Source organism: Myxocyprinus asiaticus, chromosome 13 (assembly GCF_019703515.2).
Source record: "Myxocyprinus asiaticus isolate MX2 ecotype Aquarium Trade chromosome 13, UBuf_Myxa_2, whole genome shotgun sequence".
NCBI lineage: Eukaryota > Metazoa > Chordata > Actinopteri > Cypriniformes > Catostomidae > Myxocyprinus > Myxocyprinus asiaticus.
The window spans coordinates 36,925,549-36,941,551 of NC_059356.1; the positions used below are offsets into that span (position 1 = coordinate 36,925,549).

Below are 16,003 nucleotides of genomic sequence, written 5' to 3' on the forward strand. Positions count from 1 at the left end.
ATTTAGCTAGTAAAAGTGTGTCTTTGCAAGCATAATTCTTCAAAATTGGTGGCCTAGAGTTCTTGATCACATTTTATGAATATAACTGTGTGCATGCTCTATTAATTTTGTTATAAGATGAGCTTTACCCTTTGTAAGTTCATGTACTAGTGACCTTTAGGCAAGTGCTCTCTTTCTTTCTTTCTTTCTTTCTTACTCACTCACTCACTCACTCACTCACACAGTAAAAGATTAAATGGATCTACCAAGAATGTAGCCTGTGTGATGTAAATGGAATCTTTAAGACATTAGAGCCCAGATAGAGCTCATGATTGGTGACCTGCAGCCCATACTCTCAGCCTTGAGGTTGCAGCTTAGCACGAATATACAATGCTTTGAAATCAGCCAAACAAATGCTTTGTTTGTCAGTAGTAACGGTAGCAAAATGTGTTTTTTTTTTAACTGCACATCTCGTAAACAGTTCCCATAAACGTACACCCATAAAACACGAAATAGTTAAACGCTGTGATTTCAGATGTTTGAGGAGATGTTCATTTCTGAATCTGTTTCTGATAAATGGTTGTTCTTGTTTCATAGTTTGTTTCCTTCTTTCTTTCTCTCTCTCTGTAGGTGGGGTGGGTATCGCTGCCACTCAGCTGTGTAAAACGGTAAATGATGTCACAGTGTTTGGCACCGCCTCCGCCAGCAAACACGAGGTCATCAGCCAGGGTGGAGTCACGCACCCAATCGACTACCGGACACGTGATTACGTGGAGGAGGTCCGTAAAATAAGCCCCAAAGGTGAGCATAGACATAGATCAATGTTTTAAATTTATAGTTAAACATGAGTGGGTCATGAAAGACTTGTTTGTGCAGTTTTTTTTACATTTACTGCAGGTTTTCGAACAATGTGTCCTAACAAGCACATGCGATACAGCGACAATTTTTTTTTTTTGTGCTTACCAGGTGCAATCTCGACAAGCGACAGGACATTTGTCTTTATAAATGATGCATTAAACATTACATATCTCCTTGGCTGTGTTGGTCACATGGGGCAGAAATGTAGTGTTTGGTGTGGACAAATTGCTGTAAACTTGTCGCATCTGGTCTGGACACTGTTCTTTAAAAGGATAGTTCACCCAAACATGAAAATTCTTTCGTCATTTACATTGGAGCTACAAAGGTCTGATTCACTTCAAGTATATGGACTTACAGAGCTGAGATATTCTTCTAAACATCTTTGTGTTCTGCTGAAGAAAGAAAGTCATACAGATCTGGGATGACATGAGGGTGATTAAATGATGAGAGAATTTTCATTTTTGGGTGAACTATCCCTTTAATCACTAGATATGAGTGTTTGAAAATTGCACTGCCTTGGGTACTGCTGTATGTGTGTAAAAGCCTAGCAAATTCCTGTTGTATCAAAGTATCCTCTCCAGTATAGTAACATTGTTTATGTATGGGGTCAAATTGACCCTGGCAAAAACACATTGTAAAAAAAAATAAAATAAAATAAAACGAACGACTGTCAGGAATGCACTGTTATACTGTTGTGTGTACACCAATCAGAGAATGTTTGCATGTGAAAATGTATTACCTTTTTTCATGTTTAATAGCTAGTTTTATGTGACCTCTAACACTCCGTTTACATGCCAATTTAATCTTGAAATTTATGTTTCCACTCTGCCTTTTTACGTTTGAGTTTTTTGGTTGGATATCTTTGTATGTGATATTGAGAGGTTTTGTGAGTGTTTAGTTAGCCGTAACGAACACACAGCCCAATAAGTTGTTTACTCTCTTGTCTTATCACAAGGAGTACAAAACAAATTATTTTTTGTTTTGCTCTTTCACTGACCTGAACATAACAATCTTAGAAATGTAGAAACACATTATCACTATGATGACATTCCTTTCTGACCAAAATTAGCTCAGTGTTAACCCATCAAGAACAGTCTTTAAAAAAAATTAACAATTTAAAAAAAAAAAAAAAAAAAAAAAAAATCAGGGTAAATAGCACAAAATCAGGGTAAATACAGTATTGTAAATGGAGAGTCTGGAAATCTTGGTGCCTGACAATATTATTCTACGTAACACAAAATTTGTATCACTTTTTTTATTTATTTTTTATATATATAATATGAGTTTTGCTAACACTCAACTCTGTTGAAATTATTAAAAGTTGAGTCTGCTGTGCTCTTCACGTGAGGAGTTTTATTTATTTGATGCAAGGAGTTGTTGTATATTGCGTTCCAAATCCATGTTAGGTTCCATTTCAGAATGCCGCCTTAAGGTGGTCACACACCATCGAGAAGCTCCCTGCTGTCGCGGCTAGGACACGGCACAGGTATCAAAAACAGGGCACGTCGATGCGGTTCAGGTGGTAGACAGTACGCACAAGTTACCAAGGTTTTTTCCTTCTTCAAGAATAAACAAGGCAAGAGTAAATAATTTATGTTCTTTGATAATGATTTGGGTCGAATTTAATGGGAAATATGAGAGTTGCGATCCGTGGCGTGACAGAAATTTGACCAGCATCCGGAGTCGTAGCTGGGCGCCACCGACAGACAGTGAGCGGCGGTGTGTGTACTTTCATTGAAAATGGTCGTTTCGAATTTTAGAACGCGCCATGTAGTCCGCCAGACACGTCCAATGTGTGACCCCCCCCTTTAGAAGGGAGCTGCATTTGTAGGGAGTAAACAGCATGGAAGCTCACTTTGTTTTGGAACAATCTCGAATTATGGATTTTTGTGTAATCATTTGATAGGTTTTTACAGTACACATACAGTAGTAATGGCCAACTGATATGGGTTTCTTTCTGAATGGCTGAAGATATCCAGAGAAAACATATAGTGAATCTGCAGTACACAATGTATACCATAAATTATAGCCACAATTTTGCTGAAATTAAACAAAATATTCAATACAACAGCAAGATTTCTGAAATATATTTGACCATTCTACCCATTGTTTACTGTATAAGTGTTTGAAAACGGAGAATGTGCACATTATCAGCTGATGCTGAATCTCAAAGTGGACAAATATCAGCACCCTAATCAGCCAGGCCACTACTGGCATCACAATTACTGAAGTATAGCAATTTGTAAATGCAAGAAGAGAATTAATTGAGTAACCTAGCATCACTTTCTCTCTGTCTGTGTCTGTCAGGATTGGATATTGTTCTTGATCCTCTTGGAGGCTCTGACACCCATAAGGGCTACAACCTACTGAAACCAATGGGGAAGCTCATCAGCTACGGTGAGATGGACACCTTGAAATGTTCATGTAACTTTTGCTTAATACCACAGTTTTAAAGTGCAGTGTTGGATCAGTTCACTGCAAAACCTAATTATCTTAATCTGTATTTTTGTCTTGTTTTCCAGAGGAAAAAAAAAAAAAAAAAAATCTAAACATCTTTAAATCAGGATTAATTTACTTTAGAAGCAGAATTGCAATAGGTATTAGGCTGAGACTTGTTTTCAGAGAATATATTGTGAATTAAGTTTATTACCCCATTAGCAAAGAGTTTTCTCTTGTTTTAAGCATAAATCTCATACAGTTTAGTTAAAAACAAGACAAAATAATTTGGCAGTTATGTCAGAAAAATAAATGTAATTCAATTAAAGGAATATTCCGGGTTCGATACAAGTTAAGCTCAGTCGACAGCGTTTGTGGCATAATATTGATTACCACAAAAATGTATTTTGACTCGTCCCTCCTTTTCTTTAAAAAAGGCAAAAATAGGGGAGTCGTGTGGTGCTATGCGAGGGTTGGACGTGCGAACGGAGAGCTCTGCACACTTTGCTAGTTTTTAGTACTTTTTATGTCATAAACCGGTGAGATTCTATACACCCTGATCCATAACTGTTCTGTGAAGACAATATGTCAAAGAATTCAAAAGCCTCGGGGTCTGGAGACATTAAAAGACACTTACAAGCTCAAGCTGGTACCCCAGACAGGGCCGCGGACCAGAGACTCAGTTTGGACGGTGCAGTGGGAGAGATTCATCGTCAACTGTCGAGCATGTCGGCAATGCTGGCGAAGGTCGTAGTGGTCTTGGAGGATCTTGCTGTAATACGTTGATTGATCACTGCCATGGAGATGAAATTCACTGAGATGGTTACAAGAATGGCGGATGTTGAGAAACGAATCGGTTATCTGGAGTCTTCGGAGAGGGAATTAGCTGCTAATCTGCTAGCGACCAAGACGGACTTGCAACGTATTTGGGAAAAGTTGAAAGATTTAGAGAATCGTAGCCAGCGAAACAATGTCCGAATTGTTGGAATTCCTGAGACCGAAGAAGGTTGAGATATGGTGAAATTGCTAGATGAGCTCTTTCCAAGTCTGCTCGACATAACAGGCCATAAGCTGGAAATCACACGAGCTTACAGATTCCCGGATCGTAGATCCGCTGAGGGAGACAGACCCCGATCAATTCTGGCCAAATTTGAGATCATCCGATAAAAATCTTGTGTTACGCGAGGCGAGGAGTAAAGGAAGGCTTTCTTGGAAGAATCACAAAATGTTCTTGTTCCCAGACTTTGCAAATTTGACGAGAGAAATGTGATCAATTCAAGGAATGCAAGAAACTCTTACATTAACGGAAGGTCACTTTTGCACTGATGTTCCCGGCCAAATTGAGAATAGATTCTAAGGATGGCTGCAAAATATTTACATGCCCACAGCAAGCAATAACCTTCATAAAGTTAATGGAATGTGTAAGTTATTGTGTGATACTGTCTATGCAGCCGAGTGGACCTGACTTACTGAACATTCACTTGACTGTCCGAGGAACTGAGCGCTGCCTTTGTTTCTTTTTGTGCTGGTTCCGCCTAGCGGCTGGAGTTTGTTTTTTGTGGAATAACATTCCTTTGGAACAGTTGTGGATGAATCTACACATCTTTGTGTTTATCACGCCTATTGGCTGGAGTTTGTTTTACAGATTATTTTCTGTTGTGTAATTCTGTCACAAAATTTGAATAGAAGCACCGGACTTGAGCAATCCGACGGCAAAGTTGTCGCGGGGTCTCTTGTAGGTGTACATAGACTGTTTGAGTTTAGAGGGATGGACGCCAGTTGGCGCTGTCATGCGCAGTGTTAATGCGCACGTTTTTCTTTTTCTGTTTTATTTATTTTTTTGTTCTGGGGGAAGTTTGGGGTTTGTTTGTTGCTCTATTGTTGGAATGTGGTCTTTATAATTTTGTTTTTGACACAGTCTATTTTTCTAATATGTCAGAATGTCAACTGTTAATATGAGTGGATTGTCTCTCTCCACGTGGAATGTCAATGGGTTGGGGCACCCCATAAAAAGAAGGAAGGTTATTTCTTTTCTTAAACATAAGAAATATGATATAGTGTTTCTTCAAGAAACGCATCTTTCCCTGCTGGACGCTGAAAACTTTGGGAAGATATGGGGTGGACATGTTTTCTTTAGTGCTGGCTCAAGTAAGAGCAGGGGAGTCATTACATTGATAAGTAAACATCTACAATTCAAATGTCTCAAACAGATTAATGATAAATTAGGAAGAGTCATTATTGTTTTAGCAGAAATTCAGAGGCAAAGGTTGATTTTTGGCTAATATTTACACACCTAACGTTGATGATCAGGGCTTTTTTATAGATCTTGAAGGGATGTTACAAGCCTCTGGCACCCCTCATGATATAATATTGGGAGGAGACTTTAATCTTTTAATGGACTCATTGATCATAGTGAAGTAAAAGTGTGTAAGCCTCCTAGAGCAACAGTGACGCTTTACAGGATGTGTAAATTATCTTGGACTTCTAGATATATTTGGAGACTTTTGAACCCATCTGGTAGGGACTATACATTTTTTTTCATCAGTCCATAAGATTTATTCTAGAATAGATTTTTTTTTTTTTTTTTGTATATATCCAAGTCCCTCATTTCATCTGTTGTAGATTGTTCAATTGGAAACATCTTAGTCTCAGATCACACCCTGGTGAGTTTAGAGCTGTTACCACATACGGAGAAAAAGAAATCATATAGTTGGCACTTTAATGTATCTCTTTTGCAAAATTCTGAATTCCAATAAATGTTAAAGACTGAAATCAATGTTTATATGGAGACCAACTGGTCCTCAGTATCCTCTGTGGGCGTGGCTTGGGAGGCACTTATGGCGGTTCTTAGGGGTCGGATCATACAGTATGCCTCATTCATCAAAAAATCCAAAGCACAAGAACTCGTGGAGTTTGAAGGGAATATTAAAAGTGCCGAGGCAGAGTTGAAGCGGCGAATGTCGTCTGATGGCCTCAGAGAATTGACCTGATTGAAATAGATATAATACTAATTTGTCTCTGAAGGTGGAGTTTTGGCTATTCAGGGCAAGACAGTCATACCTTGAGTTGGGGGAAAAAGCAAGGAAGCTTTTGGCTAGATATATAAAGCAAAGAGTCTTTTTCTACCATTCCCTCAGTGAAATCTGCAGGTGGTGAAATATTTACCTCAGCCATTGATATTAATAATGTTTTTAAAGAATTCTATCTTGATCTTTATGGTTCCACATCTTCGTCTACCGATGAAGATATTAGATACTTTGTGGAACCATTAGAACTCCCTAAGCTGACGACTGAGCAAAAAAATTCTCTTGATTCTGAGATAACCTTGGAGGAGCTCAGCGAGGTAATTAAGGCCTTGCCTACAGGCAAGGCTCTGGGGCCAGATGGTTTTGCCGCTGAATTTTTGAGATCTTATGCTACAGAACTGGCTCCACTTTTGTTAGAAGTTTATACGGAAACATTAAAGAATGGAAAGCTTCCACCAACCATGATGCAAGCCCGGATCAGACTGATTCTTATAAAGGACAAAGATCCAAGCGAGTGTAAGAGTTAGCGTCCAATTTCCCTGATCCAGCTAGATGTAAAAAATATTGTAAAATATTCTGGCTAACCGATTAATAAAGTTATGACATCTCTTATACATACAGATCAGGTGGGGTTTATTCAGGGCCGCAGCTCTTCTGATAACATTAGGCGTTTCATCAATATCATGTGGTCAGTGGCAAATGATAAGACTCCGGTCGTGGCCATCTCACTTGATGCCAAAAAGGCATTTGATATGGTAGAATGGGATTATCTTTTTAAGATTTTGGAAATATATGGGTTCAGGAATACTTTTAATGGATGGATTAAGTTACTTCATAGACACCCGGTAGCGGCGGTACAAACAAATGGATTCATTTCAGATTATTTTACTTTAGATAGGGGCACCCGGCAGGGTTGCCCTCTTTCCCCATTATTGTTCTGTCTTGCCCTGGAACCATTAGCAGCTGCGATAAGAAAGGAGGATTTTCCGGGGGTGATGGTGGGAGGTGTGGTGCATAAGCTTCTGCTTTGCGCAAATGATATTTTATTATTCATCTCTGACCCTTCTATATCTATGCCTTGCCTCCACATAATTATTAATTCCTTTTCTAAGTTCTTGGGATACAGAGTTAATTGGTCTAAATACGAAGCTTTGGCTCTGACAGCATACTGCCCGATAACAACTTTTCAGTGGCACAAACAGGGCATAAAGTATTTGGGTATTTTATTCCCAGCAAATTTGTGTGATTTTAGTTAGTTATTTTGACCCTTTAATAAAGAGGTTTTCGAGTGATGTGGGCAGGTGGGCTTCATTACATTTATCGATGATTGGGAAGAGTAATGTTATTAAAATAAATTATATTCCAAAATTCAACCTGCTACAGTCACTCCCTATAGATGTCCCCCTCTCTTATTTCAAGCAATTTGATAGCATGGCGAAGTCCTTCATTTGTCTCGAGTGTTAATTTGGACATTTATTTAAATGTTGCCTCGAGCAAATGGCTGAACCCAAAATTATGTATTAATAAGTCCCCTTTCTGTTTGTCAGAGTGGATTGTGAGGGAGGTTAATACACTCGGTGACCTATATGAGATCGGAATGTTGAGATCCTTTGAAAATCTGGTTCAACATTTTGGGATTGCCAGATCTCAGTTCTTTAGATATTTACAGCTGCGCCACCTACTCTGTACTATTTTTGGGAGTAGCATACACCCCCCTAAATCGGCAGATACTCTTTGAGTGGTGATTACTGCTTTTTGAAAAGGTCATGAGGCATCAGTGTATTACTCGCTGCTAATTCAGAGTCTGCGGGACGGAGCTTCAACTTCTCAAGAGATTATGGGAGAAAGATTTAAACTTGGTATTGGAGGAGGGAGAGTGGGCTAGGATTCTAAAAAACATCAAGTCTGCATCTAGAGATGCAAGCGTTCGCCTTATGCAATTCAAGATTTTACATCGATTCTATTGGACCACCTCTAGATTGTATAGGCTTGGTCTTAAAGACACACCCACCTGCTGACGATGCCAATCAGAGGATGGAGACATAACCTATGTCTTTTGAGGGTGTGTTAAGATCCAGGAGTTTTGGTTGAAGGTTCAGAGTCTTGTGTGTGTGATGTATTTGGCACTCGGGATTCATTTAGCCTCAGACTCTGTATTTTGGGCGATTGGGGCGGTCATCGACGTTGAGAATAGACGCATAAAGAATTGGGTCCTAACCAGCACCATGATCGCCAGACAGATTCTTTTAAGGGGTTGGAGGTCAGCTAGTGCGCCCTCACTTCAGGAGTGGTGCTCCGAGATGGGGAGGGTGAAGAAGGGTCTTTTAGAAGACTAGGGAAATTGAATTTGTTTATGGAGAAATGGGGCGGAAATCTGACGTTGCTGGATGTGTGTATTTATTTATTTATTTATTGTGTATGTGTGTGTGTGTGTGTGTGTGTGTGTGTGTCTATAATCATAGGTATATACTCATGTGACCACAGGGATGTTTGTTGGGGGTCAGGGCAGGGAGGGGGAGGGGTGGTTGTGGGGTTTAAATGTTGAACCCCACAAAATATGTATAAATGTTTTGTTGTTCTTTATTTAATGTAGGAATCAATAAAAAAATGTTAATTACAAAAATAAACAAGGCATAAATATGGGTTAGAGCAAGGCATTTACAATGGAAGTGAATGGGGCCAGTTTTTTTTATGTTAAAATACTCACTGTTTAAAAAGTATAGCCACAAAAGTATTTTACACAGCATGTAAAAATTATTTTAGTGTAATAAAATCACTTTTTTTACAACCAGTTTTACAACTTCGTTGCCATGATGTAATCAACAAACCCTAAAATGACTGTAAAAATGTCCATTTGATCAATTTTACAGCTCAAATAATACATGAGTTTTAACAGAATTAATGTAAGTGCTTTTATAAAATTATAAGCTTCACATTTCCGTTTAAACCCTCTAAAATGTGGCCACATTCACTTTCACTGTAAGTGCCTCACTGTAACCTCAATTTTTGCTTTTTTAAAGGTGCAGTATGTAAGATTCAGAAACCCTTGTTATTAATGACACCTGTGGCCGTTAAGTGGACTGTAGCCAGCTAAATGTTGCTCGCGCTCGTGCACACACTCACATAGGGACACGAGTGAGCGAGCATCGACCAAAACAATGACATAATGTACAAAGAGGCTGAACGTGATTCACCGGCATCATGCTGACAGATGAGGTAGCATAATTAAAATTACAGTTATGATTGTTTTACTACAAACTTTGAGACTAAACTAAAACTACTGATCAGCTAACATAGCATACTGATACACACATTCAGCTACATACCGCTTAGCTTAGCTAGACTGGATTCAGTAGATAAATGGTTTTTATTTTTTTGTAGGAGTCAGTGTTGTGCTGGGAGCCGGACGTTTGCTGGATTCCATCTCTAAGATAACGTTACCTAGTGTTGCGGTTTGTTGTCGCTGTTGAATAGCGGAAGCACTGAGGCAAGGCTTTCTGGAGCATGCATACACGTCACATCCTTTGGAGTTTCCCGGCAAAAGCGACCCGCTCCCTTCACATGAATTTCAGTCTACAGGCTTTAATAGGCAACCTAGGAAGTCCGGGAAGGGCTCATTTTTTTTAAGTTGCGTTACAAGCCGTTCACACATTGGCAAAAAAAAAAGGTGAATATTACATGAAAATTGTAACATATTGCACCATATTGCAAAACGAGGGACGAGTTGAAATTAATTTGTGGTAATCAACATTACACAGTACCACAAATGCTGTTGATTGATCTTAACTTGTATTAAACCCGAAACATTTCTTCAATTCAATTTTGCTTCTCAAGTAAACTGATCTAGTTCTCTGGGTGTTTAGATATTTTTACTGGGAAAAAGAGCAGACTAAAATACTGATTAAGAAAGCTCTACACAGCAAAAAATCCTATGTTTTTACTGGAAAAATTGAATAAACCCCAGTTGACACTGGATAAGTGACATATTACAGTAAATCATCTTCAGAAACACAATACCCGGAACAAGACCCCCTAAACATCATGGAGGTCTGTAGTTCCACCCAATCTCTCTTTCTCCTTCTATCTCCTTCTCCCAGTTTCTCTCACTCACTCTCTTCCTCTATCCTGCTTTATAAGAACAATGGCTCCTCTATCTGACACAGAACCCAGAATGTGTCCGAATGTAGCAGACTGGGTCAGGTCCAAATCTCACTCCAACTCAGAGCTGGCTTTGTGTGAATGTGTGTGTGTGTGTGTGTGTGTGTGTGTGTGTGTGTGTGTGTGTGTGTGTGTGAGAGAGAGAGAGACATTCATTGCTTTGTGTACATTTATTCCTCCTCTAATGCTACTATAGAGCAGGGTCAGAAATTAACCAAGGCTCACTGCCAAAATGCCACTAAAAGTGACAAAAATGCCCCAGATATTTAAAATTTGGGGGCAAAAATGCCCAAGAGGCACATTTATCTGTTATGTTTTCTAACATTTGATGTTTTTCATAATATTCTACTCCAGGTTTTTGTAGTTATGGGTTGAGTTCCTCTGCAGACCTCACAGTGACCCCCCCCCACCCCCACCCCCCCAGTGGCCCTGAAAATCAATTTCTGGGGACAAATATTGCCCCTTAATAAAACGGTATTTCCACAGTCATGGGAAATCTGGAAATATCCAGCCTAAAAAGTTTTAAGTCATGGAAATTCCTGTAATGAATATACCTGTACATTTTTCATTTACATTATTTCTGAAATATTATATATTTTATTATAATTATTATTACTATTATTTTACATATTAAACATTATTGATATGAATATTATAACATTTTCATAAATTAAGAAATACCAAGAGCTAAATACTGCTCTTGGGTAGCGTTAAAGTTGCTCGCAAGCTATAGTGATGTTTGTATTAAGAGCAAATCACTCTTTTAAATCAGTTATTTCTAATGATGGTTTTACAAATCTGTTTAATTGATTAATTATCAGAAAAAATCTTTATCACAAATGGCTGGATAGGTCATTGTGATTCATTGATTGAACACCGATATACATTTAAAATTTGTGACCCTTCTACTGTGAATTAAGTACTACATAATATAATTTACCCTGTATTTATCCTTTGTTTTGGCAATATATGGAGTTCTTATTTCATGCTAATAAATCACTTTGAAGTGAACCGAGAGCAAAAGAAATGGGATCAGAATAGAGGGAGTTGGACTGGCCAAAGAAGGAGCTTGAAAATGAAAGAGAGGACATACAAAAGACAACAACAAAGGGAGAGGATAATCGTGTGGAGAAACACTAAAACAAGAGTGAGAGAGGGAGTGACATACTTGGGAAACGATGTGAGAGGATGTGCGGACAGTGAGAGAATGAAGACGGGTCAAAGAGTGCAGTGTTGGAAAGAGAAAGCGAGAGGGAAGGAGGGACAGAGAATCATGTCATTCCTCTGTAAATGAAGAACTCTCACTGTTGGGAGTCATAAAGTAATAACTCAGCCGTTGGTGAACCACACACATTACATGCAGAAAATGAACTAGCACAAACACTTATTCATACTCAAGGAGCATGCTCACAATTTAGATACCTCGCACACACATAAAAAGAAAGCTTTACATTCTTGGACCCATAAATCATCGTAATCCATTGCCAGAATTGAGCACCTGGATCCTGAAACTGGATCCTTATCCATGATCCATATGCATCAATATAAAATTAAGCAAAATAACACTAGCAAGAGGGCTGTTGAACTGAATTTCAGTCCTCTAATTTGATTGGGCAAACACTGTTCTATAGTATAACGATGAAAGTATTGCAGCCCTGGGATGCTTTACTATTTGTATTACTCTGCTTGTTTGTGTTTGCAGGGTGCCAGACAGGCTTCCAGTCTCTTCCAATCTGTCCAACACGCAACAGTTAATCTTTCTTTGACTTCATTTGGAAATATTTTTGTATTGATAGTTATAATTGTGTTGTAGTACTAAATATCAAATCACAGCTCTGGTGATATTTAGCACCACAGCACGATTGCAAGAGAGATACTGGGTTTAAAGCATCTGTGCCGGAGTCCTAACCACCCTGTCGGGGTTATTTTGCGACAACGACCGGCCGACTGTACTTTAACCTGCTACATGACTACCTACCAAATAAATGGGCATGAAATATTAATTTGCATTGAAATAATTAGTGGTTGACCGATAAGGGTTTTTATATGGCTGATACCGTTACCAATATCTAGAGAGCAGGATGGCCGATATAAATGCAGATAAACAAAACAATGTAACAACAGCAAATCAGATGTACACCACCAATTTCTAGAATGAAACAAACACTGATTTATGCAATATTTTCTCAAATTTGCATAAACTTGAAAAGAAAAAAACTTTGAAAACAAAGTGTTGACTATCCATTGTCAAATCTATTGGAAGATTTTGGAACTGACACGAGAGAAAGTTAACACTTCTAATAATTGGCCAAGTGAACCCGGTTATGGGCCAATGCCAATAATCGCAAAATGGTCAAATATCGGTTGATTAATCACCCTGGCTGATATATCGGTCTATGCAATGGCCGTTTAATAAAATGCTTTTATACAACAGTTCGATAAACAAGGAATTCATATTGAGTTACTTACATTTTAGACACAATATGGCCAGTTACTTTTTTTTTTGTCTATTTTTGCTTCGCTAACCAAAATAGTTCAAAATGAAGCCAAAGAAGGATCGACGTTGTTGCCAAGCAAGCGGAGTGATACAAACAGTGAAGCATCCCAGTGTTGTTATACTAAATATCAGCACTCTTGGAACGCCTCTTTTCCAATCAGATTAGAAGAATGCATGAGCTGTTCTATAATGATGTCTTTTGCTATTATGTTTTTGGCAGGTGCCGCCAACATGTTGGCGGGCCAGAAGAAGAACCTGTTTGCCGTGGCTAAGACCTGGTACCAGCAGTTCTCCGTACACACCCTGAGCCTGATCCAAGGCAACCGATCTGTGTGTGGCTTTCACCTGGGATACCTGGACTCTGAGACCGAGCTCATTTCCCAGGCCATGACGGTGATTCTGGACCTGTACCGACAAGGCAAGATCAAGCCCCGAATTGACTCCACCTACCATCTAGAACAGGTGAATAAATGAGTGTGTGACAGTGGAAATTTGAACTGCTGGATGTGTGATTGGAAAAAGTATTTCTTTATGCATTTGTGCCAAATGTTTGAAAATCCATCGAAATTTCACCTTGAGCAGATCGATGTGCGTGGTTATTCTTTTGTGGTTGTCACCTGAACCACCATCCATGCCTTGTAGTCCTTCTACCTTTTGATCAAGCTTTCTTTCTTTCTCAATCACTCACTCATTCTTTCATCCATCTTTCTCTATTTCCTGTCTTTTCTTCTCTCTCCTGTTGCTATGGAGACGTCTCTTCCTGCTTACAGTATGTCACGGTGAATGAGAGCTGATGCTTTTATGACGATCTGGGCTTTTATCACTCATCACACTTGTGTTATTGAAGATTTGCTAAAGGATTACAAAGTACTTTTGCATTCAAGTAACACAAAAATATGAAATTTCACATTTGTTTTTAAGCATTCTGTTTGTTCATAACTCTGTCCTTCGTTCTGATTTCCTGTCTCATTCTCTGTCCTCCTCTGTCCACCAGTCAATCGTCAGGGCCAATTGCTTTTCCCGTTGCTAGGAGATGGCTGGCTGTTGCCATGGCGCTGGTTGTTGGGTAGAGAGGTAAAGGAGAGGTGAATTAGGGAGAACAAAACGAGAGGAAGACAGGTGACCAGAGAGCAGCTGAGATCTGTTGGACATTCAGTGTCTTGCGCTCCGTACCACAGCCAGAGAGAGAGAAAGAGAGCATTATGCTCGGTTATATTTTAACGTGAAATGTGTGTAGTGCTAGACTGATGTCATCCAGATTGGGCCATGTTGAGGTTATCAATAGACAATGCACATTTCAAATCCCCAAATTTAATTTATTTATTTTTATTTTGGGGGATTAAATTATTTTATATATATATATATATATATGTATGTATGTATGTATGTATGTTTGTTTGTTTTTTTTTTTTTTTTTTGCTATTTTACTCAATTACTTGTATAATTACAAAATAATTAAACTAAATTATAAAGGCCTAAATGTTTTCTTTTTTTTTTTTATTACACATGCAAACAAAAGAAAAACATACAACAAAAAGAAATGGATATGACCAAACAATAAATTGCAAACACACACATAATGTATGAGTAAACAACGATATCAATAGTATGTATAATACTTATACCAGTAACCATGCAACTTTGTTCTCTTCCCCAAACTATTTTTTATGCAAAATTTAAAGACAATTTCAATGTAACAATACAGTTTCATCCATAATACACTCTTGAAAGCTTTAATTTATACATTTCTCATTTCAGTATGTACAGTGCATTCGGAAAGTATTCACAGCGCTTCACTTTTTCCACATTTTGTTATGTTCAGCCTTATTCCAAAATTGATTTAAATTCATTATTTTCCTGAAAATTCTACAAACAATACCCCATAATGACAATGTGAAAGAAGTTTGTTTGAAATCTTTGCAAAGTTATTACAAATAAAAAACAAACAAAAAATCACATGTACATAAGTATTCACAGCCTTTGCCATGACACTCAAAATTGAGCTCAGGTGCATCCTGTTTCCACTGATCATCCTTGATGTTTCTACAATTTGATTGGAGTCTAACTGTGGTAAATTCAGTTGATTGGACATGATTTGGAAAGGCACACACCTGTCTATATAAGGTCCCACAGTTAACAGTGCATGTCAGAGCACAAACCAAGCCATGAAGTCCATGGAATTGTCTGTAGACCTCCGAGACAGGATTGTATCGAGACACAGATCTGGGGAAGGGTACAGAAAAATTTCTGCAGCATTGAAGGTCCGAATGAGCACAGTGGCCTCCATCATCCGTAAATGGAAGAGGTTTGGAACCACCAGGACTCTTCCTAGAGCTGGCCACCCGGCCAAACTGAGCGATCGGGGGAGAAGGGCCTTAGTCAGGGAGGTGACCAAGAACCTGATGGTCACTCTGACAGAGCTCCAGCGTTTCTCTGTGGAAAGAGGAGAACCTTCCAGAAGAACAACCATCTCCGCAGCACTCCACCAATCAAGCCTGTATGGTAGAGTGGCCAGACGGAAGCCACTCCTCAGTAAAAGGCACATGACAGCCCGCCTGGAGTTTGCCAAAAGGCACCTGAAGGACTCTCAGACCATGAGAAACAAAGATTGAACTCTTTGGCCTGAATGGCAAGCGTCATGTCTGGAGGAAACCAGGCACCGCTCATCACCTGGCCAATACCATCCCAACAATGAAGCATGGTGGTGGCAGCATCATGCTGTGGGAAGTTTTTCAGCGGCAGGAACTGGGAGACTAGTCAGGATCGAGGGAAAGATGAATGCAGCAATGTACATAGACATCATGAAAGATGAAAACCTGCTCCAGAGCGCTCTGGACCTCAGACTGGGGTGAAGGTTCATCTTCCAACAGGACAACGACCCTAAGCACACAGCCAAGATAACAAAGGAGTGGCTACGGGACAACTCTGTGAATGTCTTTGAGTGGCCCAGCCAGAGCCCAGACTTGAACCCGATTGAACATCTCTGGAGAGATCTGAAAATGGCTGTGCACCGACGCTCCCCATCCAACCTGATGGAGCTTGAGAGGTT

The 16,003-nt window shown here is 39.2% G+C and overlaps 1 protein-coding gene across 1 annotated transcript in view; it reads left to right on the top strand.

Annotated features, from left to right (window-relative positions):
* Positions 1 to 16,003, top strand: part of LOC127450558 (synaptic vesicle membrane protein VAT-1 homolog) — a 47,318-nt gene that overhangs the window by 27,409 nt on the left and 3,906 nt on the right. Inside the window, exons 3-5 of the mRNA XM_051714784.1 lie at positions 610 to 780; positions 3,145 to 3,234; positions 13,175 to 13,416. Of these exons, the coding sequence (XP_051570744.1) occupies positions 610 to 780; positions 3,145 to 3,234; positions 13,175 to 13,416 (503 nt within the window). The remainder of the gene's footprint in view (positions 1 to 609; positions 781 to 3,144; positions 3,235 to 13,174; positions 13,417 to 16,003) is intronic.